At 51.0% G+C, this 27,011-nt stretch overlaps 2 protein-coding genes across 3 annotated transcripts in view; one reads left to right on the forward strand and one right to left on the reverse strand.

Annotated features, from left to right (window-relative positions):
- Nucleotides 1-27,011, forward strand: part of RTF2 (replication termination factor 2) — a 40,829-nt gene extending 13,818 nt beyond the window's left edge. The window contains exons 6-9 of one of the 2 annotated variants that reach the window (XM_082742947.1): nucleotides 22,056-22,169; nucleotides 24,873-24,927; nucleotides 25,240-25,335; nucleotides 26,275-27,011. In XM_082742947.1, coding sequence (XP_082599073.1) covers nucleotides 22,056-22,169; nucleotides 24,873-24,927; nucleotides 25,240-25,335; nucleotides 26,275-26,453 — 444 coding nt within the window. In that variant the 3' untranslated portion in view covers nucleotides 26,454-27,011. The remainder of the gene's footprint in view (nucleotides 1-22,055; nucleotides 22,170-24,872; nucleotides 24,928-25,239; nucleotides 25,336-26,274) is intronic. The other variant, XM_082742948.1, reaches the window with a different exon arrangement.
- Nucleotides 1,524-21,300, reverse strand: LOC309870573 (beta-1,3-galactosyl-O-glycosyl-glycoprotein beta-1,6-N-acetylglucosaminyltransferase 7-like). The gene is made up of 4 exons (XM_082742936.1): nucleotides 16,569-21,300; nucleotides 10,357-11,376; nucleotides 9,107-9,202; nucleotides 1,524-5,230 (listed from the first exon to the last, which is right to left on the reverse strand). Exons 2-4 carry the CDS (start codon nucleotides 11,324-11,326, stop codon nucleotides 5,007-5,009), a joined length of 1,290 nt encoding a protein of 429 aa, XP_082599062.1. The 5' UTR covers nucleotides 11,327-11,376; nucleotides 16,569-21,300; the 3' UTR covers nucleotides 1,524-5,006.

Here is a 27,011-nt window from a genome sequence, read left to right on the forward strand (position 1 = left end):
GATAAGATTGCTACAGACTGGGGCGCCTGGGTGGCTCAGTGGGTTAAGCCATTGCCTTCGGCTCAGGTCATGATCTCAGGGTCCTGGGATCAAGTCCTGCATGGGGCTCTCTGCTCGGCAGGGGGCCTGCTTCCCTTCCTCTCTCTCTGCCTGCCTCTCTGCCTGCTTGTGATCTCTCTCTGTCAAATAAATAAATAAAATCTTTGAAAAAAAAAAAAAGATTGCTACAGACTCTGCCTTCACGGGACTCCCAGTCCCGTTGGAAAGAGGGGCTCAGATTGCTGAGCACGGCAGTAGGGATCGTGACAGCTGTTGGGAAGGAAACAGAGGCTGATGTCCCCGAGGGAGAGGGGCTGCTGCAGTGGCAAGGGCTGCCGCTTTGCTCTTTATGGCAGGAGAGTAAAGCTAGTGTTCAGAGTAAATTTAAGTAAAATTAGAAATGACGGGCATGTTTACAGAAATACATCAAGACACTGATGGTACATCAGCCCCCGCTGAAGCCTGAAGCTATGGGACGGGTCGCAGGTGGTGGGGCAGGACCTGGCGCAGGACGCAGGACGTGGGTGGGGCTCTGGGAAGAGGGGGAGGCTGTTGAGAAGAGGAGGGAGAGGCGCTGCTGCCGCGTCAGAAGGAGAAAGCGGCCTGGGGATCCGGCAGAGCCGGAGGTGCAGTGCGAGGGGTCTGCGAGGGGTCGTCCACACATGGGCAGGGCGGGGCATACAGGCCAGGAGAGAGGCCTGGGAAGGAATTTGCACGGGGTGGTGGGAAGTTCGAGGCCAGTGCAAGGAGCAGGTCCAGCTGCGCGTGCATTGTGGCGCTGTCGATGCCTGTGGGAGCATAAATGTAGTCCTGTGCAGGGCACGCAGAGGGTGCCGGCCCACCAAGGGGAGGAACTGGGCAGCAGGTGTGCGTGGGGCTCCCAGGGGGAGGCCTCGTGGGCGCCGGCACGCGGCTGGCCTGGGGCTCCCTCGGGCAGGAGGGGAGCTCTGTACACACCGTGTTCAGGTGTGTGTGTTTTCCCATGTAGTATGGAAGGTGTTGTTTCTGTGTTGGACACAGTGCAAGTACCGGAAGTATGCTTGGGGAGGTGGGAAATGCTGAAATATATTAGAGAAGCCAAATCCACTAAATCCGTGGCTGCCAAACCAGGCCGCACGGTAGAATCTCCATAGCAGTGTCGGTTCCCATCCCCCGTTTTAGCCACTAAATCTGGATCTTCACAGTTGGGGAAGAACCCCGCGGAGTTCTGCTTTTATTAGAGTTCCCAGAACGATTCCAGTGGGCACTCAGGCCAGGGGGCAGGGGGGAGTGGCTGATCCAAAGCAGCCAGACCTTCTTTTCTTCTACCCGTAACGGAACCATCCCTCGGATGGCCCGAAGCTGCCCTTTGTATGGGCTGACCTCGCACAGCATCGGTGACCATGTTAACAAACTTGTAGCGAAACAGGACTGTCTGCGCAGAGCTTCACAGAGAAGTTGATTTTATGTCATGGAAATACAGCATTGCAAGGAAAGTCTGACACTTTTCTTGGTACTTGACAAGTTTTACTGAGTGCTAGTGAACTTTTAAACGTCAGCACCTTGGGTACTTCAAGGGAAGGGAAGGAAGCAGGTGGAAAGAGGAACTGAGGGCGTCAGGGGTTGCACAAGGGGGGCAGGGGCAGGTGAGAACCAAGAGCGCGGGCTCTTCCTCTCTCATGAGGGCGGCTGCCATGGCTGTCGAAACCTCTGACAGACAAGACAGGGCGCTGGCTACCCTCCAGGAATCCCGTGGGGAGAGAACTTTCGGGAAAATAAATCTGTTGCCAGAAGAGCAAGATAATGAGCACTTTCTCACTTCAGGATCCACATTAAAAAATTGCCTTCGCAGAGCCAGATGGAATACTGGTTTGCTCATACTGGCTTCCGCAACAAGGCGCCAGACACTGGGGAGCTCCTCAGAAGTTTACTCACAGTTCTTGAGGCGTGAAGTCTGAAATCACAGTATTGGCAGGGTTGGTTCCTTCTGAGGGCTGGGAGATGGCCATCTTCTCCCTGCGTGGCTTCATGTGGTTTTCTCTCTATGGAGGCGGCCTCTGTGTCCAGATTTCCCGTTTTTGTAAGGACAACCAGTCATCTGCTTAGGCCCACCCCAGTAACTGCATCTTAACTGCATCTATAGCGACCCGATTTCCAAGGAAGGTCCCGTTCTAAAATACTGAGGGCTAGGACTTTAGCTTTTTGTGGGGGACACATTCAGCGTATAACATTGTGCAATTTAGAAAACCATAGAGCGTGGGACAGTCCGTGGCCCCTTCAGTGGGGGTCGTTTGTCCGCATAACCAGAGAGCCTGGTACCGGTCAGCTTTGGGTCACACACCAGCGCTAGCTTGAGACTGTCTCTTCTCTGGGCTTCAGATTCTAATACATAAAGTGAAAGTTTATAGTAAATTCTTAGACAGCTTTCCTTTTAGATCCAGATTCCAAACAGTAACATTTTAAAATAATAAATTACAAATGTATATGCTGCTATCAAGAATCGAACTCCTGCTTCTCATTTAAAGTCTCTCAAGTGTAGGAGAACTAAGCGGATCAGTCAAGGTTGGCCAATTGCTCCGACCCACAGCCCTGACATTCCAGTGGCTAACGCAGGGACAGTTCCTGGATGGGCAGCTTTCTTTCACGGGAAACTCAGGGACTAGGGCTCCTGCTGCCTTACGGGTCAGACCTCCCCCGGGGTTTAGAGTACTCTGCTCTCAGCTGACTGATGGGAACAGGGCAGGGAGCATACAACGTGGGAGATTTTTTATGGCCCAGGACGGGAAGTGGGTCATCACTTCTGTTGTCCATCAGTTCCAAGGCCCCACCGAACTGCAGGGAAGCCTGGGGAAGGTGCGAGAGCCGATGCCCAGGAAGGAGCGAGCACCAGCCTTTTCTGCCGAAGCTGCCAAAAGGAAGAGTCATGTGCAGCTCCGGGAGCTGCAGCGCATTAGGAAAATGTCAGTGCAGGGAGCTGAAGCCACAGTATCGACGTCTAAAACAAGTATTTTTGTTTTTTTAAGTAACATCTACAATCTAGAGAAACGAGTGTCATAAGGATGACTCCTGAACTCAGGGACGTTTAGGGTGTATGTTTTCTCTACTTTTCACTCTAGTTCCATAAGCATTTGGGTTTGCAGTTCACTAGAAGAGATTCGGGGCTTTGAGATCACTCCGGCTGTGTGTTCTGAAACACACGGGTGTGCACACTTCATTTCCGTAAACAAGGTCCTAGGAGATGTAGTTGTTAGGTTTGTGTGTATTTGTTTTCACTATAAACAAGTCACTAGCCAAAAACTAACTGTATTCCCCACTGTCTTCTTTCCTTCTTGTAATAATGGAAACACATTAGAGTAATAATTAGAGTTTGCCAAATGAACTATGTGCTTTTCACTCAGAGAGTGATCTACGGTCCTGCCGTATTGGCATTATCTGGGACGTCCTTTGTTTTTCTCTTTAAGAAATGCAGACTCCTGGGTCCCTCTCCAGACCTGTGGAATCAAAACCTGCATTTTAACAAGATGCCCCCGCCCTAAGGATCTGTGTGCTCTATAACATTTGAGAATCCCTGATGTTGATGCTAGAGTGATCTAAATCCCTGATTGAGAGTTAGGTGTGACTTTCCACTGACTTCATTTATTTAGGCTTTGAAGTCATTGAGTAGGGTGTGTAGATATTTTAAAGTCAGAAGTGAAACAAAAATTTACATTCATGCTGGGTTTTGGGGTTTTTTTTAAGTAATCTGTAAGCCTAATATAGGGATTCAACTCACCACCTCAAGATCAAGAGTGGCATGTTCCACTGACCAAGCCAGCCAGGCACCGCTCTTCTGCTGTCTTTTCGTGGGGAGATGGAATGGAAAGGGGAGAGAATGTTAGAGAAAGGGGTATCTTCAGAAGGGGTCTGTGAATGCTGATTTTTTTTTTCATGCTCTGACCTTCTTCAGGCAATTTTAGCTTTCTTGCCATCATTATGATCGTTGGAAGTATTCAGCCTCAGGGAACTACATAACCTGCAACACAGGCAGCCTTGAACTTTTTCACGTTTTAGAGAAAACCAGTAGGAAAATTGAACAGTAGAGTCTGCATTAGAAGCAAGAAGGTTCTGCTCCCAAAAAGGGAAATTATCTCAAGATCTGATACATGTATCACCTTAAAGATACATTCTGTACTGGTATGTTTCAGACATTGTCTTTGCATACGATTTACTTTTGTTTTTACAAATGAACACAGGGAGAGTCTGACTCCACATAGAGTAAGGCTGGACTCTGGAGCCAGGCCGCCTGCTTAGGTCCAAATCCCAGCTCCTCCTGCTTAGCCGTGTGGTCCTGGAAAGTCCCACTGCTGCCCCGAAGCCCCCTGTGGTTGTGGCCATGGCTGTGTTCATCAGTATGGGAGAGCTCAGACGTAGCACGGAGCCATCGGGGTTGATGGTGCCATTAGCTCCGTGAGACTCCAGAGACATAGGGCAGCCCTTTTAAGAAAGTGTGTTTGAACTCGATTAGTTTCATTTTACCCAAAGGAAGTAGACGCTTCTGTGTTTTTGTAGGATTAGCAGAATGAAGGTGCGTGGCTTGCAGCCAGAGAGCACCATTGGAGACAAGCGAAGTCTCATTTCCAGTGGGTTCACTCTGCATTAGACCCTCATCCACAGCAGGTCTCTGAGATAACATGTTCCTGTCTGACTTGAGTCAGGATCTAGTGTCGCAGCCACTGTTTACGGGAGCAGTCAGCCCTCCATCTGGCGGGTCTGGGGCCCCCAGCAGTACCTTGAGTCACCTTTCCTCTCGTGATTTCTTCCTCAAAGCTGGGAAAGTGGCCTACGATTAATAGGAACGGCTTGTCAACAGTGTGTTGCTAAAGTCATCTGACGACTAGCTTGTATCAAGTCATCATTTCTCATTCTTCCTTCTTTGGCTGGAAGTTCTCTTACTACGAGTCAGGAGCAGGCGGTAGCAGTAAGAAAGCAAACACTCGGCAGCTCCCCGCTCAGCCGCTCGGTCTCCTGCTGAAGTGACTGTCCTGTGGGAAACGCCAGTGTGCCTCCACGGGGGCCTCTGCCTGTCGCAGCACCCGCAGCCGGTGCCACCGCTCCAGGCATGTCACCACCAGAGGGTCTGTTGAGTCGAATGTGCTGGCAAACAAAGAAGGCGACCGAGTGATCCACGGCAGGTCTCCCAGGCCATACACGCAGTTCTCGTGGACGTAGCGGCCTGCGGAGAGAAGCACAAAAACCCAGCTGCCCTTGTGTCCTCGTCAGGTCACATTCACACACAAAAAGGGACACTTTTCCAAGGTCATCTGTGAAGGCCCCTGCTTTGTAGGAGCTCAGACCGAGTGTGATTTCCCAGCTTGCTCTCATGGGGCTTCTGTGTAGGATTTTGAGTCCGTGGGGACAAGGATGTCACCGTTCTTTCTGTCTGGGATCTCTGGCACGTTTAACGGCTACATTAAGGGAATGCTGTGGAAGGCTCATTAGTCACAAACACACGAGGGAGGTTTAATAGTGCTCACTTGCCTGGCCCGCTCTAAATTCTGTGTTAGGTCCCTTGAACTTTGTTTTTCTTGGTTGTGGGTAGTTCACAAGAATTGCCTTGGTGGCCACAGGCCCTTGCTACAGGCCATTCTTGTTCTTGCTGAGTGAGTTTGTGATACAAATGGAAGAATTAAAATTGGAATGATAGAATCCAGTGCTCATTCCTTTGCGATGAACTCAGTAGCATGTTTCGTGGGCCTGATGCCGTGCTCAGTACTTCTCTGTCCCCCTCCCACCAGCACTGTGAAGTGGCTCCCGTTACCACCCTCGGTTCCCAGAGAAGCAGACGCCCAGTTTGTGTGTGAGGGGATGATCTACCCATTCTGGAGACTTTTCTCTCTGCCCAGCTCCGCCCAGCTTTCCTCTCCACACCAACTCGCCATCCTACGTCTGAAAACCTGTCTGCGAGAACGAGGGGAAAGGGGCAGAACTGCAGGCACAGAACCGCCCAGTGCTGTTTGTGAGGCTGGAGAAAGGCAGAGAGAACCTTCCCCTGGGAGCAGGCGTTTATCCAGGAAGAGGCCAAGCAGCTGGCGCACAGTGAGCGCTCTGGAAAAGGCACCTGTCGTCATGATTGAAATCTTTCTTACTGATAGACACTCCTGGTACAGTGTCGCAGAGTCGCCATAGAATGATACTTCACCATTTGAAAAGTCTGAATATGGGCGGCTGGGTGGCTCAGTCCTTAAGTGTCTGCCTTTGGCTCAGGTCATGATCCCAGGGTCCTGGGACCGAGCCCCGCATCAGGCTCCTCCTGCATTGCAGGAAGCCTGCTTCTCCCTCTCCCATGCCCCCTGCTTGTGTTCCCTCTCTCGCTGTCTCTCTCTCTCTCTCTGTGTCAAATAAATAAAATATTTTTAAAAAGAAAGAAAGAAAAGTCTGACTATGAAGAAAAGCAGTCTAAAATACTTAGGATAGAGTGAAAAAAAAAATGAGTAGCACCTTGATTGTGTTTGGATAATTCTGTCATTTGCATACACATGAGTTTGAGCCAGAAGGGTGCACAAGTGAATGGAAAGTCCTCAGTCGGGTTCCTGTTATTTTGGTGATTACAGATAAACTCCTTGTTGCTGATAGCAACAGGGTGACCATCCCTCTCGGTGTCCGCTCGTCCAGTAGAGGGGCACTAGGCAGCGGCACCTGGTTTGTGACCCGGCTCCACCACTTCCTGTGCCGCTTCCTGTGACATGGGGAGTGACCTCACTTCTCAAAGCCTGGGGTTCCTCCTCTGTAAAGTGTGACTACGATAGTTAACAACTGAGAGTCGTTGTGAGGATTGACTGCGGGCCCAGAGCCAGACCCCGGAAGGGGGCCGGGTCTGCCACACTCGCTGCTGATGCTCGGCCAAAGGCAGGGACCATATTACTGCTTTCCTTGTAGATGGTCTGTACGCCAGAGTGAGCAAGGGCGAGAACTTTCTGAAGTGTTTACTTTGGAGCAGTGCTGATTTTTGTTAAGATTCACAGTAATTGGGCACCTGGGTGGCTTGTGGGTTAAGCCTCTATCTTTGGCTCAGGTCATGATCTCAGGGTCCTGGGATCGAGCCCCGCATCAGGCTCTGTGCTCGGCGGGGAGCCTGCTTCCCTCTCTCTCTCTGCCTGCCTCTCTGCCTACTTGTGATCTCTGTCTGTCAAATAAAGAAAATATTTTAAAAAAAAAATTCATAATAATTGGGCTTTTTTGCCAACATTGACGTATTCAGGTCGTCACTCAGAGAATTCAAAATCATTATTATTGATAGCAACAGCCCTTCGTGACTTTTTTTTTTTTAAATATTTTATTTATTTATTTGACAGAGAAGGACAGTGAGAGAGGAAACACAAGCAGGGGGAGAGGGAGAGGCAGGCTCCCTGCTGAGCAGGAAGCCCAATGTGGGGTCCGATCTCAGGACCCTGGGATCATGCCTGAGCCGAAGGCAGGTGCTTAACGACCGAGCCACCCAGGTGCCCCTCCTTCATGACTTCTTATACTGTGAGTGAATCATGTTTTCCGGAAGCATTTGAGCCCCGAGCCGCACTCGAGCATTTATTGACCAGGCTTGTTTCCCCCACATCTGTGTAATGGCAGCAAGTGCCTGTTTTGTAAAGAAAGGTTGAAGTTGCTCCTTAGGTTCCTAATTGAATCCTGGTGAAAATATTTATTAAAAATATCTATGGGGCGCCTGGGTGGCTCAGTGGGTTAAGCCTCTGCCTTTGGCTCAGGTCATGATCTCTGGGTCCTGGGATTGAGTCCCGCATCATGCTCTCTGCTCAGTGGGGAGCCTGCTTCCACCCCTCTCTCTGCTTGTGCTCTCTCTCTGTCAAATCAGTAAATAATTTTAAAAAAATAAGTAAATAATTAAAATCTTAAAAAAAAGGGAAGGGAAAACAAATATTTTTTTAAAAATCTGGACAATTCTTCCAGCCCTTCTGACCTGGTTCCTGTCAGGAGGATGGCTGCATACACAGCAGCAGGAATTGCTTGTCTTCGAATTACTCTGGCGTTAGGTGTTAGATTTTCCATTTGTCTGCAACCTGTTTCTTTTAGGTCAGTATTTTAAACAGCTTGAAAATTGGGTGATCCGGGTTCTCTCTGGTCTATTGTAACTCATGCCCGAGGACCACAGCCAAATGCCCACTGAGAGGAGGTGGCTGCACCCGGCGGTAGCCCCCGCTGTGGCTGGGCAGCCCCCTGCAGACTCGAAAGGGAGGCCGGGTCCCCTGGGACAGGGCTGCTGTGCCCCGGCCGCCCGCACGCATATGTGCTCCGCTCTTGCGGCCTTCTCCGTCCCACGCGTCCGCGGCCCTATAAAGGTCAGACCCCTCGTGTGCCTTTCCGTGCGGGCTCCCAGAGGGTTTGCGTCTCTCCCTGTGGGACCTGTGTACGTGGCACTGTGACCGCTGGCCTCTGGCTTGTCCCCAAGGTCATGTGCTCCTCACGGGCAGCCGTCCGACCCTGGGCTCCAGGTGCCGGAGACCCTGCCGGCAGCCTGTGCTTTTCCAGCCTGTTCGCCACCGAGGGACACCGCCCTCCCCACCCGAGCCGTGCTGTTCTGTATTGTCCTGGTAACTAAAACCTCGGGGACACCAGATAAGAATTCACAGCTCCCCAGGAGAGTCTCCTCAGGACAAAAAGACCTTCCTTCAGCAAGAACCACTTAAGAACCCGGTCGGGACCTTCCCCCTGTGTTTGTTACTGATCGTCTGTTCTGGTGGAGAGCCCGGGAGACACACAGCATTTTGAAGTGAGTGTTGAGTTTGAATTCTAGGAGCAGGCGGAAGAAACCCACTAGCTTTTGTGCATTTTTATCTTAAACGTTTAAAGTTGCAACCCAGTTTTGGCTTCACTCTGTGAAAATGTGTCAACCCAAATACCTAGGATTTGTGCGCTTTTCTGTCTAGGTATTATAATTAAATAAGAAGTTTTAAAAAAATTGACCCCGTGGCGTGGGAAGCTCGCCCGTCCCATCCCCGTTGGGCGCACGATCGTCTGCGGCTCCCGACGGGACCCCGGTGGCAGCTGGACAGTGTCCATCAAATGGGAAGGCCGGCTTTTGGTTTGGTTCGATTTTTACCTTTACATCCGTCGTGAACACGTCCCTCCTCGTGTCTCCACTTCACAGCGCGAACACCTCCTTCCCAGCCGGCGTCTGGGGTGGCTCCCGGGGCATCTGGGGGGCAAGCAGAACAGGCATGGCCCGGTGCGCGTGGGCAGCACCTTGGCCCTTCCCCTTGCTCCCTGGGCAGGAGTCCAGGGGAGAGGCAGGGTGCAGGGCAAGTCCAGCCTCGCCACAAGGGCTCGGCTCTCTGCTGTCGTCCGACGAGGGGCTAAGGCTCTGGGGGCAGTGGGGGCCCCACGCTGGCCTGGTGTTCCGGCGCTTGTGCTCCGCTCTCACCCCTTCCTGCAGCCCCGAAGTCGCTGACCGCGCACCGCGTGCCCTGGGCCTGGTGATCTTGGGTTTCTTGGGAGGGTGTCTTCCCGGTGACAGCCCTCTGAGGGGATTCAGAAGTAGGATTTTCACTGGCTTTGAGAGATTATGATAAGATCCTAATAAGATTATAATAAGATCCTAAAATGGTTTCTGTTGGATTGGGCACTTGCACTGTCATCGGGACCGATGAGCTTAGCTGTTGGAGCCTGAAGCCACATCCCCTACAGGAGCCGGTCAGCTTTATGCAGAGAGAAAGTCAGTCACCTAAGGAAGACCATCAGCCCTCCCTCTGCCTCTCAGGGAACCTATCTGAGGTATCCTGTCTGCCACCCCCAAAATTACTACTTTTAATATTTTCTTTTTTTTTAAGACTTTATTTATTTATTTGAGAAAATGAGACAGCATGAGAGGGGAGAGGTCAGAGGAAGAAACAGACTCCCCACTGGGCAGGGAGCCTGATGTTGGACTTAATCCTGGGACCCCAGGATCATAATCTGAGGCAAAGTCAGTTGCTTAACCAGCTGAGCCCCCCAGGCCCCCCAGTATTTTCTATTCTTACAGAGCCCCTAGCATTACGTCTGGCACTTAGTAGGTACGCAGGAGTATTTAACGACTAAATGAAGAAGCTTCTGAAGATTCTTGCTCAGGTGCTGGTCGGACTTCTTTCTAGAAAGGGAACAGGAACAGCTGGGCTGGTGTGGGAACATGGCACGCTCTCAGCAAACTTGGGACCCCTAAAACCAAAGCGCTTCCCATACTCAAGTGGAAGGTCTTGCAAAATGCAGAGCTATTTACCAAGCCATAGAAAACAGTGAAATAGAGTTTTCACTCAAGAGTAAACTTCTGTCATTGCCTCTGATTTGAACAGACGCCACGTGCCGGATTGTTCTTACCTCTCAGTCGGTTTAGAGTCACCCAGTAATGTCGTTCCGGGCTCTGGATGTCTTTGGACCAACGAAGCATGTCCTTCGCACGGGCGTCAGTCAGGACAAACTCTACAAACTTCCTGGTCAGCACGTAGTCAGCACTTCCAAAATAAATTGTTAAATTATGGGGCGGTTCGTGCTTGAATCTTTTATTTGGAGATACGTAGATATTTCCTTCAGGGGTGGATTCAGGATGACTTTCACTTGTCTGGGATTTCACGTTCGGTGGTTGGACTACTCCAGGAGTGATGTTTTTGTCATTCCATTTGCTTCTGATGTAGTGTATGATTTCTTTGTTGGTCTTGATTGGAAAATCCTGCCCGCGAAGGTTAATGACATAGTTCCATTGGAATTTGGAACGGACCAGGTCTTTCATACAGTTAATATCTGCCTGGAGTCTTGAAAAGCCAGTGTGGGCCACTCTTACTCTCTTTGATGAAATAAAAATATTTTCAAAACAGTTCACTAGGGTTTGCACCGCAGTCTTGTACTTCTTCGGAGCCTTTTCATCAACATGAATACAGTAAACGTTTTGAGGCACATAAATCGCTCTGAGAAGCTGTGCAAACATCGCCAGCTCGTTGTGAATTGTTATAATATATGCCAGAGAGAAATTGCCCTCTTCTGCAGACAAGGGTCTGGTTATGAAACGCAACTCCTGGGAAATCCTAGAGCAATTTCCTGATGTGCGTAAATGCGCAAGAATTTGAGAACCATGAGGGTTTTTACAAAATCTTGCGATTTGGAGGGCGGCCCCTTTCCCTTCAAGTAAAGCTGAACACAGTTCATCCGGATAAAAGCCACATTCCACTACTGCCGGATAGGTGGGTTCCTCCTCTGCTTCCTCAGGGGTCGGGTTCCGTAAATAAAGAAAAACGCAGACGCATACGGCCGCGCACACGAGGAGCCCGGGCTTTGTGGCTCGCAGCTGGCTCATGTCTCCGGCCTTGTCAGCACCATGCTTTAAAGGGATTTCCTTTAAGCTTCCTACGAGAACAAGAGGGAGAATTTAGGGTGTGCAGCTCTCCCCTAACCTGCAGCATGACTGAAGCGCACACATTTAAGTTGTATAAGGCACTAGTTCTTCTATACGTCCGCACCCGCAGAACCCTCCCCACGATCCCCTGGCAGGCATCCCCTCAGCCTGAAAGTTCCCTCGGGCCCCGTAGACTCCATCCTCCTTCCGCCGTGTCTCTGGGCAGTTTCAGATGCTCTGTCTGTCACTGGATTTGCTGGCATGTTCTGTAACTTCATATAAATGGAGTCCTACACTGTGTGCTTTTTGCCTGGCTTGTTTCACTTCGGATACTCATTCTGAGATTTTGTCCACATCACTGCGTTTATCACTGTCCCGATTCCATCACATGGGCATGCCACAGTTTATCTGTTCATCTGCTGTGGACATTGAAAATGTTTCCAGTTTTCGGATGTTACTGGACACTATAAGCATTCATGCACAAGTCTTTGGCCCTTTGTTTTTGTTTATTTCAGTAGCTTTATTGAAAGGTACAGCCCTTAGCACCAAAACATGATGGTAGGTGGTTGGGTGACCGCTACTGACTCAGAATTAACACTTACGTATTCAAATGATTGAAATATGTATCAGCCTTCGGGAAAACTGAAAAGCGATCCACAAATCATGTTTACCAAAGTATGCGATATACTGTGGGTCTGCGGTTTATTTTCCCATAACGTTATGTCAGAATTGGGCACAGCCATCCCGGATGGCCTCGGGCTGCCCACTGCACACAGTAGCCGCTAGAGGTCTCCTTATGTTACAGCAGAAAATCCTGATGACGGCTTCAGCGAGCGCATAGTCATGATGTTTCAGATCTACTTAAGACTTTGTTTTGGAATAGATGTAGATAGACACTGTCATGTTCTGCACTATTCACAGTTCATTTTATGCTGTTACTCTGTATCATGTTATAACTCCTTCCAGTAAAGGAAGCAACATATGGAGAGAAGTTTTGTGATCACAGAATTCGACTTGTTGACGTGAGTTTATGATTATTTTTAGAGAAGAATTCGTGATTAAAAACATGGCATCTTTATCTGATAAAAATTAATTGATAAGGAGTTGCCTTTCTGGAACCTTACAGAAATGCATGAATAGGTTTAGTAGCAGGAGCAAAGGGGACCAGAGAAGCATTTTGATTCATTATTAATGCATGGAGATGTCATCACCTTTGAAATTTAGGAAGAAAACTGATCAGGTAAAACATCTACGTGATAGTAATTACTTTTTTCTTGTTTATAAATCCTGACTCCTGGTTTCCATAAGAAGTTGTATCGTTGCCCGTTTAAAAAGCCCATTTGCTTTTGAGTAGTGTTCTAACTCACTCTGACATTAGTCCCTTTGCCCTTCTGCATCATTATTACAGATGCCATACAGACGAAGCATGGACTAGGCAGCCTTTGAGCTCTTTTTGTGTTCTTATACTATGAGCCAATAAAGGTTGTAAATGCTGATTACAGGTTGTGAATTTTAAAAATGTATTTATTTTCCTTTCATAGTTTCTTTTCATTCATCCCGCTTCAAAAATAAAAAGCGGTCACTGCCCAAATAAACCAAGTTACAGTGTTTTTTGCCAGGTCAGTAAACGCTTGTGGATAGCCCCAAACATGAAATCTAATGGCATAATTTTAAAGACATTTTTATAAATTCTGTAATACTTTTTATAAACACAAAAACTCGCTAGAATGAACACACTTCCTGTCTGGTCTGTAAAATAAACAAAACCTAGAAATTCAGCAGGAAGGAAATACCTTCCTGAAATTATAATAAATCTAGCTACTTTTATAGATGTTGGCTCCAGGGCACCCACATACTGTAGATTGTGGCACTGTGTGACAGCTGCAGTGGGGGGAGGTGGTTTGGGGGCTTGTGCTCTTCGGGGTGGTTTCTAGGCTTGGGGTCAAAGTAAAAGGTTCTGGTTTCGTGGTAGAACTGTTATGAGCCCCGCTTCGCTGACAGGTCACACCCCATGGAAACTGTGGCTCGGCCCCAGGGAATTGGCTCTTTTCAGTAGTTCGTAATAATTAAATGAGGACAAGTCCCATGTGCAATCCGTTGTCCTTCCGGGCCATCCCGGAGCTAAGTGTTTTCGGTCCCTTCTGCAGCCCCGGGCGTGTGAGCGGGGCTGCGTCCACCTGCTGCCTCTCTCCCCCCACCCCGGGTCTGGCCACGCAGAGCTCAGGCCTGTGCAGCTGCAGCTTCCCGCCCGGGTGGCCTCTGCGCTGCAGAAGCCACTGTGCCCTGCGGTGCCCGGGGCCGGGGCCGGGGCCGCGGGGTGGGGCTTCGTTGTCCTTGCTTCACTGCAGGCTCTTCCTGGCAGGCCCGCCCGCCCCAGGAGTGGGGCTCTTGCCTGGCTTTCACAGGCCAGTGACACCCCAGCCCCCTGCGGGCGTGTCATCCCCGGGCCAGGCTGCCAGCCCGTCCTCTTTAAATGGGTGGCGTGCCCCACCTTCGGTTTTGGTGTTTTTCAAGTGAGAGGGATCGGCAGATCACGTAGAAGGGCAGGGAGACTGATTTTTGGACCCTTTTTTCCCGTCTGCAAAAACTGTATTTAAAATATTTATCTTAAAGGCCTTAGAAAGGGGCAGCTGGGTGGCTCAGTCAGTTGAGCATCTGCCTTTCGCCCAGGTCATGATCCTGGGGTCCTGGGATTGAGCCCCCTGTGGGACTTCCCTGCTCAGTGGGGAGTCTGCTTCTCTCTCTGTAATGCCCCCCCCACATGCATGCACGCGCTTGCTCTCTATCACTTTCAAACACATAAAATCTTAAAAAATAGTAATAATAATAAAGGCTTTAGTAAGATTGGCAGCGGGGCGCCTGGGTCAAAGCCTCTGCCTTCGGCTCAGGTCATGATCCCAGGGTCCTGGGATTGAGTCCCACATGGGGCTCTCCGCTCAGTGCAGAGCCTGCTTCCTCCTCTCTCTCTGCCTGCCTCTCTGCCTACTTGTAATCTCTGTCTGTCAAATAAATATAAAATCTTAAAAAAAAAAAAAAGACTGGTAGTTATCCTTGTGTTTTATGGAGCAGATATGAAGGTTGTTTGTTCCGACTAGACCCATTTTTTACTATTCCAGTATCTTCTTTCCTCATGTGTTATTGGAGTCACACATGGTTCCTGGAACTATGTATTATTTTGTGTGTAAGTGAGAGCATTCGAAGTCTCTTTTTATTTTATTGTCAGTTACTGAAATTACCTCTCCAGAGTCTTACATTCTCTAATAATCTATTAGTGCCTGCATCCCTGCAGCTTTTGGGAGACAGAGTCAGGGAATGTGTTCAGTGCACAGATAGCTTCTAAACAATGAGTCATGTTTTGAAGATCATACATTCAGTTGACCGAAGACATGACATACAAGAGATAGTCAAGAATCTCTTTCGGTAGAAATAACTACCAAAGTTGTGATTAAGGATGGGGTTTAATTTTTTCCTTTTTTATAGCGTTAGAATCTATATCATAGCAGAAATGATTTTTAGTTAATAGTTCTCAAAATGGGCTTGTTTTGCTTTTTATGTTTTTGCCCGAGCATATAATATTATCAGGGAGTTACTTCAAAACGCATTACTCCCCTAATTACTAGACCGAGTATGGTTTTCTTCTTTTCTTTATCCAGCCACAGGGCCGCCCCCCTTCACCCACCCCCCGCCCCGCCCCCCACGACAAGCCTTAACAGCCAGAAACACAAGTGGGCAGCATGGGTTCGGTACGGGGTGTTCCCAGTAGAACACTTTCTTTAAGGCAGTCATTTTTCGTTTGTGAGGATGGGATGAATTGTAACGACTTTTCAGGGGAGTTGACAATATCCTGTATAAGCTAACTCTTTTTGATGACTCTCTTGTACTTAGTTTTTGGTAATATCTGTAAGTAAACAGATAATAAATGGGCATCTTTAAAGAGGAACTTAAAATATTTTGCCACATATTCTAGAATATTATTGTTTCGGACCTTTAACATTAGCTTGCCCAGATTAAACATCGTAGTCTCCATTTGCCGGACCGAAGATGGGGGATAAGGTAGTACCTGCCCCATAGGAATGCCAGGACAGGAGTCCGGGAGCAGGTGGGTGTGAGTTTCCTGCTGAGCCTCGCCAGGGATGGACTCTCCGCTTGAGCAGGAGTGGGGTGCTTAGTGTTGACCCCCAAGACTGAATGTCGACGGTGTCATTTACTGTAGGTTTGTTCTAAAAAAAGTCACTTCAGCCGCAGCAATGAAAATTTGATGCCTGTTATTTTTGTGGTCTCTGGGCTCAGAACGATACCCATAAGTTAAAAACATTTGGTTTTCTTGAACTCTTTCTGTTCAAAACGTGACACTAGTTTTGAGTTCAAATGCTGTCCCAACTGTCCAGCAAAACAGATGTCTTAGTCACAGTAGGTATACAATTCTCAGCTCCAATATGAAGAGGAAAACTTCGTTTTAGGATATCCTACAAAAAAAAAACCCACAACAAAAATAGCATGTGTATGATTGGCACAAAGTGAGGACTGAGGACATGGCCTTGATGCCGGCTTAGTTGTTATCTGCTATGTGAGGAAGGAGCAGCTGGCGGCATTTTAAATTTGAAAATCTAATCACCTGGATGCCTGTGTGGCTCAGTCAGCTAAGCATCTGCCTTCGGCTCAGGTTATGATCCCAGGGTCCTGGGATCGATCCCTGCATCAGGCTCTGCTCTGAGGGGATCCTGCTTCTCCCTCTCCCTCTGCCTGCTGCCCCTCGTGCTTGTGCTTTCTCTCTGTCAAATAAATAAAAATCTCTTTTTTTTTTTTAAAGATTTTGTTTATTTATTTATTTGACAGACAGAGATCACAAGTAGGCAGAGAGGCAGGCAGAGAGAGAGGAGGAAGCAGGCTCTCTGCCTAGCAGAGAGCCCGATGTGGGGCTCGATCCCAGGACTCTGGAATCATGACCTGAGCTGAAGGCAGAGGCTTTAACCCACTGAGCCACCCAGGCGCCCCAATAAATAAAAATCTTTAAAAAAAAAATCTAATCTCAAACTTGAAAACATTCTACTTTTATTTTCTTTGGCTGAAACAAAGACCTGAGGGCTGGTTTTGAGAGAAAAAGATGCCTGCTACATCTGCATTGAAAAATATTACTCATCTTCCAATATTCTGTTTTAGAACTAAAGGAGGCAAAGAAAAACTTTTATTTTCATAATTGTACCTGCTCAGCCTCTGCCGTTCATGAGCCGGGCGTACTTAGTGAAGCACTTTCCAGAAGCTGCTCCTCAGATTCCGAGGGGTGGAATGCTGCCGCGTCCGTGCCTGGTCTGGCTTTTTTCTCCCATCGGTGCTTCTCTTCCCGTGGCTTCCGCTCAGATCGCATGAACGGAGTTGTTTGGCCGGTTTTGTTACCCTTTCATCCCTGGAGGATTTTATTCTTGTTGGCTCTGACCTGAGGTTTGAAAAATAGCATCTGCTTCTCTGAGGGTTTCTCCCGGACCAGGTCACCGCCTTCCGAACACGACGAGCGACGGCGGCCTGGCCCAGGCGGAGGGTGGCAGAGTGGTCTGGCGTTCTGAAGCCTGGACAGGATCCTGGCAGTCGAGGGGCAAATTCTATGAACGCTTTTAAAAGTCAGAGGCCAGATGTGGTTATCTGAGCCTTTTTCATTAAAGGGGAAAATAATCAAAGTCCTTTAAAAATCTTTTTTTTTGTTGTCGCTTCCTCAGTAGCATTCAGCATAATCCAAGCGTTTCAGTGTGGCTCTCCAGAGGGCCTGAGTTCAGGGACGCAGGGCAGCTGTGCCCGGCCCGCTGCCTGGGGGCTCCGCCGGGGGCAGGCGGGGCCCGGGCACGGGCTGAGGGAGCCTCTGCGCCGCCGGTGCGGCTCTTCCCCTCTGCTGTTCTGCGCGGCCGGATGCCTGTGCTCTTCCCTTTCCCTTCTCTGGCTTCAGAGCGTCCCTCACTTGCTGTCTCTCAGGCTCCCGCACACAGATCTGAAAAGAGCGGAGCCAAGAGGCGGGGGTCACACACCTCCTCTTGAAGGTGTCCAGGCACTGAGCTTGACATTTAGTCAGGGGGGTCCTGATTTGCTTCACCTGGTCGCAGGTGATTCGCGGTGCCTGTCGCTCTTCTGCAGAACAGGTGTCGCTGTTGCCATAGGAAAACTGCGTAATTGGGCCGATGAGGTCGAGTCTCTCTAAGCTCATGGGGCCGCAGCGTGGCTGTGTGTGGCAGGTGTACTTTTTATACGGAAACAGATTCGTGCCGCCTTTCAGTGGTGATGAGACCTTGTATGTGTTTGTAGGGAGATCTTCAGAGGCTGGGAGGTGAGGTTTTCGGACAAAAAATCGGAAAAGGAAAGGCTGCCGACCACTGGTGCAGTCTTGCACTGCTGTGTCCCCCGTACCTTGAGTGCTTGTCGGAAAGGTCAGCCTGTGGGTGCTCGGGAACTGGGCGCTTCGCAGTGGCCCGTTCCGAGGGGATAGGACCGGTGCTGGACTTCACCTGGGACCTCACATCCTGAACCTGCGGAGGGGAGGGGAGAGAGTCTCTAAGCAAAAAGCAGCGGAAGAAACAACTGAGAACACAGTGGCTTGCATACAGCTTTACGCTTCTGTAGCTCGAAGGGAAATACAGCCTAAGACCAGACACACGGGAGGAATTATTGTGATAAGTGGACCAAAGGTCAACAGGCCTAATGTATCAGCTTCTTACACAGATTGGTTCAAGTAAAAATTTTTTGGATGAAGATCCTAATACATAGGGGCGCCTGGGCGGCTCAGTGGGTTCAGCATCTGCCTTTGGCGCACGCAGGTCATGATCTCAGTGTCCTGGGATCAAGCCCCGAGTGGGGCTCCCGGCTCCGCAGAAGCTGCTTCTCCCCCTCCTCCCATGCTCGCTCTCTGTCTCTCTCACATAAAGTCTTTAAAAAACATCCTAATAGGGGGCACCTGGGTGGCTCAGTGGGTTAAAGCCTCTGCCTTCGGCTCAGGTCATGGTCCCAGGGTCCTGGGATCGAGCCCCGCATCAGGCTCCCTGCTCAGCGGGGAGCCTGCTTCCTCCTCTCTCTCTGCCTGCTTCTCTGCCTACTTGTGATTTCTGTCTGTCAAATAAATAAATAAAATCTTTAAAAAATAAAAATAAAAATCATCCTAATAAGTAAAGTGGACCTACAGCATATACACGGAATGCACGAGGGGCAGTAGGAATGCGGTGGGGATTTTTGTTTCTTAATCAAAGCCAAAAAGGAACTATCTTCTTTTACCTTTCAGAGCAGTGTAAGTGTTTTTGTTCCTTTAAATTATGTGGTGTGATGGGAAGTCTTACATGTGTAGGGAGTGTAAAGTTCATATGACTTTTCATGAGAACTATTTGGCTTTAAAATTTTATTCCCTTTCATCCTGGTTTGAGGTATTTCTTTGGGTCGTCTTTTCATTTATGCATAGAGCGATTATTTCCTGGTGCCCAGTGTGTGCAGGACTCGGCCCCAGCTGAGGCAGATAACGACCAATCCGCCGCTCTCGGGGCCTCCGGTGTGACAGAGGGAAGCACTACTTTAAAAGTCAGTACCCGCGTACGGACACACGTCCATTGACTGCGTGTCACAAAGTATTATGTAGGAAACAGACTTCAGTGATGGAGAATAAACGAGTCCCACAAGTGGGGTTTTGGGGTCTGAGATGTATGCGTTTGGGTGTTCATTGCAAAGATTATTTGTAAGGACGGTGATGGAGAAACCACTTTTGCATTTGTGCAGGTTACAGACCTGCAGGCAGAAGAGCAGAGGAGCAGATTACCATAATTCTACCCGTTCTCTCGGCTGGCTTGTTTCTCCCTAATGCTTAAAAAAAAAAAAGTTAATATCTAGAGATCATGGATATATAATTTCTTTTTCTTTTAGCTTAATAAGCACTTTCTACATTGTCAAACTCTAAAATAACTATCTGCCTGCCCTTTTTAAGAATGTGTTGTGATTTATTTTCCCCATCTTGGGGGCGTCTAAGTTATAAGTGATAAAAGGAGGCTAATTTAAAATAAATACCTGATCTCAGCTGTGCGGTGACAGTACACCTAGAAAAATGCATTTGCAGGAAAATATGGGTGTTTTTTGCTTATGATGTGAGTTACTTTATAAGCAGAGAGTGTCCGTCCCTTCGGGTCAGCCGTGTCTCGGCTGCAGCCTTCCCCTCACTTGCAGAAGTAGCCCTCCCTCTCCCTTCGGTCCCGAGAGGAGAGCCCTAGGCTGGCAGCAGGCACTGTGGATGGAAAGCTGCTTCCTGCTCTGGCTTCACTTGCTCCCAAGGAATGGGCCACTCATGCAAGCTCCTGGAGGCAGAAGCCTGCCAGGGTCAGGCACCCCCAGCAGGACGGGGCCTGCTGCCAGTAGGAACTCATGTGCCTGGGCTCTGAAGGGCAGCCCTGTTCAGGCCCCAGCAATTAAGGCCTCGAGAGCGTGGGTTTAGTATTAATGGATCTTTTGAATTTGGGGGAGAAAGCAAGATATCTCAATTTTTAGTACGAAAGGTGTTCCTTTTTACGGTTAGTGGCTAATTCAACTTTAAAACTCGATCTCTGGGCACAACACACCACCACTGTAGGTAGAGTGGGGTCCCCAGTCCGATCTAGACAGCGAGGGAGGGAGGCTGCTGACTGCCGACACTCCAGGAAGGGGTGCGGAGAACTGGGGGAAATCAGCCCCGGAAACCCCGGTGGGGAAGAAAGGGGGGCGGGCTGATGGGACAAAGGGGGCTCCTTTCTGCCTCTTGCTCGTGTGCTCGGGAGGCTTCTTGACGCCACTGCCCCAGCCCCGCTGGGCCGGATCCGCCGCGTGATTCTGTTCCTGTGGATCCCTTTTCACTCCCTTCTCAAGAACGCGATCCCCAAGGGAAGGCTCTACCCAAATCTCTCCCAGCGTGGGGCTTCCCTGGGGGCCACCTCCTGCAGAGCCTGGAGGCCTCCCTGCAGTGATGGCGACAAACAAGCTCCTTTTCTTCCAAGGCAGTCCCAGTGAGGTGCTAACAGCCCCTTCTCTTGTTCCTAGGACCTCCCTGTGGCCCTCATCTCGGGCTGTGTGGGCCAGAGGGTGGGGGTGGGGGTTCTCTTCAGCTGGGACATCTTACCAGGTCCCTCCTGGGAAAGGAGGTGTCTTAGGTCTGTGCAGTGGGTTTTGGGGGTGAGAACCACAGTAAATAACCAAGCTAAGGCAGCCCCTGGGGGGCCAGCCCGTGTCCAGTGGCTCTCCTGTGTGTGGGGAGGTGCTGGGAAGAACTTGGCAGCTTTTAAGAAGAGCACTTCTGTGTCTTGTGCTGAGAATGTGTTGTAGAAAAGAGATTCTGGGTACAGGAGGTCTGTGGCTGTTCCTCTTCTGGGCAGGATAGGCTTTCGAGGCCTCCCTGGGGTCAGCACGTCATCGTGTTCACGGCTCACACTTATCCCAGCAGGCTGGTCGGGCTGCGTGGCCGATGGTAAGGGACAGACCTGGGCAGTGTCAGCAGAAATCGTGCGCTCTCCCTCCGTGAAAGGGCACAGAGACCCACTTTGTCCTCAAGACACATGCAGCCATGTGTGTGTGAGATTTCTCCCAGGGAAGCTAGTTAGAAACACAGAGATGTGTCCTGGAGACGGTGTGCATCAGGACGGGCCGCGCTCCTCCAGGAAAGCACAACCCGCAGCTGTAGCCCCTCGGGTTGACTGTCGGGTACCCAGCCCCGAGCTGCGCTCCCTTAGCGGTCGCCCTGAATTCTCACCTCTCCCAGCCCGGCTGGGACTTCCGTTTACTTCCCATTTCACAGATGCGGTAACTGAGGCCCAGAGAATGCACGGGTGTGTCCGGGCCTTGGGACCCACAGGAGGAGGAAGAGCCCAGAACAGAACAGATGCTGGCCCCAATCCTTCCCTCAGCGGGGTGGGCTCCCCAGGCGGGCCTTTGAAAATGCAGGACCCCCACCCTGCGCCCACCCCCATGGGAACGAGAGTGGGCAGCGGCCCAGGAGAGAGCTGAAGGGCAGCCCCTGCCTCCACACAGGTCCTTCCGCTGTCCTGCTGGGATGGAGCCCAGGTCCCCCCACAGGCAGCGTCTGCATCACCTGAGAACGCGGGAGAAATGCGGGCGAGGGGGCCCCACCCCGGAGCTCCTGAACCGGACACCGGCCAAGGGTCCTCTCGCTCCCGGAGACCCTGGTGCCAGGTCAGGCTGGCGAACGTCTGCTGTCTGGGACGGAGGCTCTGCCCGGGGCCAGTGGGGTGCGGCGGGCACAGCATGGCCTCTCGGGGAGTGATGCTCCCGAGGCGGACCGGCAGCAAGTGCTGACAGATAGGCGGGTCCCTGGCGCAGACGTGCCCTGCGTGCCCAGCAGCTGCCAGCGGCTGTGAACGGGGCCCTTCTCCCGCCGCCTGGAGGTCGGGGCCGCGGGGCACACCTGGGTGGAAAGAAGCCCGATGCCGTAAGGAAATGGTGGGCCCCCTTTGGGTTCGCAGCCACCAGTGTGGGGCTGGCCTCACAGAGCGCCTCTCGGGCCTGCCATGCTGCCTGCGTACACAGAACTGGCCAGAGCAGGCCTCACACTCAAGCCGGCTCAGCCGAGACCCGGGCAGGAAGTTCTCGAGGGTTCGCAGAGCTGTGGTTGGGCTCGGGGAGCATCTGGGGGGTGTAGCTGAGCGGCCCTCCGCGTGCTCATGGAGTCTGTCCTGTGTCCTGCCCGCTCCAGTGCGGGGCCGCCTTCCAGGAGGACGACGTCGTCGTGCTCAACGGCACCAAGGAGGACGTGGAAACGCTGAAGGGGAGGATGGAGCAGAGGCGGCTGAGGGCGAAGCTGGAGAAGGTAAGGAGCCTGGGGTCCGTGGCCGGCCCTGGAGTCTTCAGCTGCCGCCTGCTGCCTCTGCTGTGGGGCCGCGGCAGACCCCGGGTCTGCGCCGCGGGGCTGGCTTTTGGACGCGAGGTGATGGAGGCGCTTGTATGGCCGTGACCGGCCTGGGCTCACTGGGGGGGGCACGACGGTTCTGCCCTTTCACTCAGTGACGTGGGGCTGGTGACAGCACCTGCGTGGGGCAGGGTGCTCAGGAGGGTCACCAAGATCAGGCCCGGTTGCAGCCCGTCGGGGAGGGGGTGCGGCCGCCACCCCCACTGTACTGTGCCGGCTTTAAGAGTGTGGGTGTGTAAGACTCGGACAGCAGGAGTGGACAGCACATCCGGAGAGCCTATCCGTCCAGGTCTGAATGTCCTGCGAATCCCCTAGAGATCTGGGGGGCCTGGGAGCCTGCGACCCCCACCCACTGCTGAGGCGCCTCAGGTAGTGTGGGGCTGAGCAGCCTTCCCACGCCTGGGGGCCGCCTCCGGCCTTCCTGAGCCCTGCCCGGCCTCTAGTTGTGAGGGCTGCCTCTGCTCTTTGAAGGGAGACCAGTGCTGAGGACCCACAGCCATGACTGATGCTCTGTGTGGACACAGACATGGTGGAAAGGCTTTGTTCTGTGGTCCTGGGCCTAGGATCCTGTTCTGTAAGCAGTGGATTCATTGCCTCCTGACATGGCCCAAGGACCAGGCTTGAAACAGTTTATTAGCTAAGAATTCCTTCTACGTGCCATCCGTTGCGAGCAGCAAATTTTTTATTTCTTAAATATTTACAAATGATCCCTGTGATTTTTGTGAACAGCCAAGTTTTTCATTCTTCAAAGAAAACAAATTAGGGCACCTGTCTGGCTCAGTCCAGAGAGCTCGGAACGCTAGATCTCCAGGCTGTGAATTCTAGCCCCACGATGGGTGTAGAGATTGTTAAAAGAGAATAATTTTTTTAAATAATCACAATTTTAAATTATAAAATTAAAAATACAAAAGAAGTTAGCTTCAGGGCAAATGTGGGAGAAATTTTGTGATCAGAACTAAGTCAGAGGAATGTTTTGAAGCACTAGGAAATGTGTTTCCGTGTCCTGAGGACGATAAAGTAGTGGGGAAAATTGCCTGCCTCTGTGGGCATCCATGTGTCAGTGATGTAATCATCAAAGATTTCTCGGAGTTGTGTTTTTCTGATCATCACAGAGGAAAGAACAGGACCCTACACCCCCCGGAATGTAAGTGCACTCATTCTGTTGGTTTGGTGTGATTTTGTTACCGTATGAGCAAAAACGAAAAAAGCTTGAGAGAGTTTTGACAGTTACCACAAAGGACCTGCTGGTTCTTCCTTGCTGTCATTGATCAAGCTCAGTGTTTAAAAAGCGCGAAAGGGGAAGAAGAAAAGTGTTTCCAAGGCTCCTGGCATTTGTGTCGTCATTAACGGAGCCGCTGCGGGGAGCGGGCTCCAGTCCCAGAGTTCCCGCTGCGGTGTTGAAAGCCCAGGGGGGCCAGCACACCCCTCTCCGCAGCTTCTGGGAATGCCTCTTAGATACTGCTACCAGGATACCAAAATATTTCCCAAATACACTCTCAGCCGAGGACAGGACATGGCATTTCTTCTGACTTCTTACTGCTCTTGCTTTTATAAGCCTCAGCTGTGAATGAAAGGCTCCAAAACCCCGTTGTGTTACCTTGAGGTCTGAGTATCAGCCTCACGGATTTGAATGTCGGCCTTGCATGTGTGAAGCAAACGGGAAGTTTCTACACTGTGTAGAAGCATTACAAGTCATTCTGCCTGTCTGTATTACAAGTTCAAGGTGTGCTCCCCCAGCTTCTAGTGACCGCAGCCTTTGGTCATAATTAGGCCGTGTGTCGTTAGCGCCACCTTTTGGATACTTAGGAAAGTGCATGTTAAAGTAAATTGAATAAACATCCTTCTGTCCCTGCTCTGAATCCATTCTGACACAGCTGTGTGATTTTAGAATGGTTAGTTTCGTTTCTTAAATTTTTGCTGACCAATTTCATTATTCTGAGTGACAGAATTCTAGTGCCTAGAAGTCTTAACGGGAGTAATCCAGAGTTTAGGAGGATGGGCTCAAGTGTCCTTTAGCATAGTGTCAGGTCTTTGTTCTCAGGAATCTCTGCACCCAGCGTGGGGCTCAAACCCATAACCCCATGATCAACAGCGGCACGCTCTTAGACTGAGTCGGCCAAGTGTCCCTGGCCTCAAGTCTCTGTGGTGAGATAAACAAGTTTCAGAGCAGCTCGACCGCTCTGAACGCGAGAGGCTGGCGTGGGTGAGGCTCGGTGCGTCTTAGACGGGCCGGCCTGCGGCGCCCGTCCGTAACCTCGCGGCTCGTGGACTCGCTCTTCCGTGTGCGGTAGTCACCGCTGATGCAGGCACCACTGAAATCTGGCGCCTTCATTTAAGATTTTTGAGAATGTGGCTTTGGGAATATAAGTAGAGAACCACCAAGATCTCTTCAGCTGTATTCCTGAGGGAGCAGAAGCACGAAACTGGAAACATATGCCAAGGGTCGCGGTTCAGGACTCGTGCGGTCAGAGTCAGCTCCAGAACGAGCACCTCCCTCACACGGACCGCATCGGCCTGTCGGTGGGCTCCGGGGCGGCGGTGGCAGCCGCGCTTCCGCCAAAGTAGAGTTCAAGCACATCTCGGGTTTGCTCTTTCTCTTCACAGAAAGCAAAGAAACCCAAGGCGGCAGAGTCTGTCTCAAAGCCAGGTGTCAGTGAAGGTAAGACACTAAAAGAGGGCCGTATTTCTGCAAAAATAAGTCTGTGGAGCTATTTCTTTCAAAAATCATGCTTTGGGGGCGCCTGGGCGGCTCAGTGGACTAAAGCCTCTGCCTTCGGCTCAGGTCATGATCCCAGGGTCCTGGGATGGAGCCCCGCATCGGGCTCTCTGCTCAGTGGGAAGACTGCTTCCTCCTCTTTCTGCCTGCCTCTCTGCCTACTTGTGATGTCTGTCAAATAAAAAATCTTTAAAAAAAAAATTTCATGCTTTTGCTTTGTTTTTGTCTGCCTTACTTTTTTAATTTTTTAAACAGAATTTCCAGGGCCATCAAAAATTAAGACAGGGAAGCCTGAAGAAGCCAGCCTTGATTCTAGAGAGAAGAAAGCCGGCTCAGCTCCCCGGAGTGCAGGTGGGTCCTGCTGAGACAGCAGGGGCTGGTGGGAGGGCTGCCGACCCAGGAGCTGAGGTCCCAGTTCCTCCGGCGCGAATCTGAAAGCTCGAGCTGATCCTAAGTCATGTTTCTGGTAGTCCCTGAGCTCTCTGGGAGCCTGAGACAGCCGCTCTACCCCAAAACCTGGTTGAAGGAGTCTGGCCACCGATGCTACTTGTTTTTCTGTTGAGTCCGCCTCTGGTGCCAGGCTACCCGGGCTGCCAGGGAGCCGGACTCAGACGTACCATGAAACTGGTTAGTGGCCCGAGGCTCGGGGCATGGGCGGGAACGTCCCTGATAAAGCTGGGGCTTCACGTGCACCACACGTTGGCACTCCACCAGCCTTCCCTTGACCTGCTTCTCGCCAAGTGTCAGAGGGCCATTTGACGCATAGCCCAGAAGTCAGTGCGTTTCTCCTCTCCACCTTTATCTTAAAGGAAAGATAGACTTTACAAGAAGGAAACAGAGATTTATTGTTAGGCAAGAGGTGGTGTAATCCTGTGTTGTGAGTGGCACCCGCCACGGCTAACGGGTTCCAGCCTCACCCTGCACCGCGTGGCCACTGGCCTGGGGGTAGGTGACCGGGCGTCCTGGAACTTGCGCACCTGCCACTGTGAGGCAGGCTGGTGGCACTTCTCCTGAGGGCGATCTGATCTGCAGCTTTCCCAGGGCTGGCACCAGAGTGCAGAGGACAGCGAACAGTCACTGGTGTGGTTTTCAGTGATAAGACTTTGGTGCAGGAGCCTCATCTGTTTCTAGGAGTCGGCAGTTGAGATGATGTACTTTCTTCCATTTCCCGCAAGAAAGGAAGAGGGGGATTCCTGAGATTAACAGACGTTTTTTCTCCCTTTTTAAGAACGCGATACGTGGAGTGAGGTGTAGGCCCAACCTTAACGTATTTGGCTTTTCATTCTTCAGCAGCAAACGGGAGCTCTTCTGGAAAAGTCGGGAAGCTTCTGGGTGGACCCCCAAAGCGGTCCATTGCCGACAGCGAAGAGTCGGAAGCTTACAAGTCCCTTTTCACGACTCACAGCTCCGCCAAGCGCTCCAAGGAGGAGTCCGCCCACTGGGTCACCCACACGTCCTACTGCTTCTGAAGCACAGGCTGCACCCTGTGCCACACGGGCCCGTTTGGTTTCCACCAGGGCAGGTGGCCGGGGCATGCCCGTGCCGTCCTCTGCGGGCTCTCCGTTTGCGCCGAGCTATAAAGTCGTCCTCCCAACCCCCAGAGCTGGCGTGGTCTCCCCTGCTTGTGCCGCGCGTGGGTTCCCGTGGTGACGTGCTGGGCCCTGCCCGCCCCTTCCTGCAGGCTCGTGCCCTCCCCGCGGCCTGGCAAGAGGTCTTCGCTGTACCTTTTATGGCTGAAATAAAGACTCCAGATTCCTTGGGGGGTGGGGGTGGCCCATTTTGCCTAAAATTCTAGTGATTTTGCTGCCGGTAGTGAAACAGACCAGATGGAATTGGACTTTAGAACATGAGCTTTCCGTGCACCCCGCCGGCGCGTCCGTTGGCGGAGTGTCCGCAGCGGAGCTGTTGCCTTCCTGGTTGCGTCTCGAAGGAGTTTCCTTTATTTTTATCACTTTCAAGTTGAAAGCCTTTTAGTTGGGCACCTGAGGGTTTGATATAAAAATAAAGCAAGTCTGCCTTTTCTCTCA

The sequence above is a fragment of the Mustela nivalis genome, assembly GCF_964662115.1.
Source record: "Mustela nivalis genome assembly, chromosome: 8".
NCBI classification, from domain to species: Eukaryota; Metazoa; Chordata; class Mammalia; order Carnivora; family Mustelidae; genus Mustela; species Mustela nivalis.

Excerpts from the sequence above, each read along its gene's own strand:
- LOC309870573 (XM_082742936.1), bottom strand. The coding sequence starts at position 11,326 with ATGAGCCAGCTGCGAGCCACAAAGCCCGGGCTCCTCGTGTGCGCGGCC. Across the intron at positions 9,203-10,356 it reads GACTCTAAACCGACTGAGAG|ATGCCCCGGGAGCCACCCCA; the intron begins GTAAGAACAATC and ends CTTGCCCCCCAG. Across the intron at positions 5,231-9,106 it reads TGTTCACGACGGATGTAAAG|GCCGCTACGTCCACGAGAAC; the intron begins GTAAAAATCGAA and ends TTCTCTCCGCAG.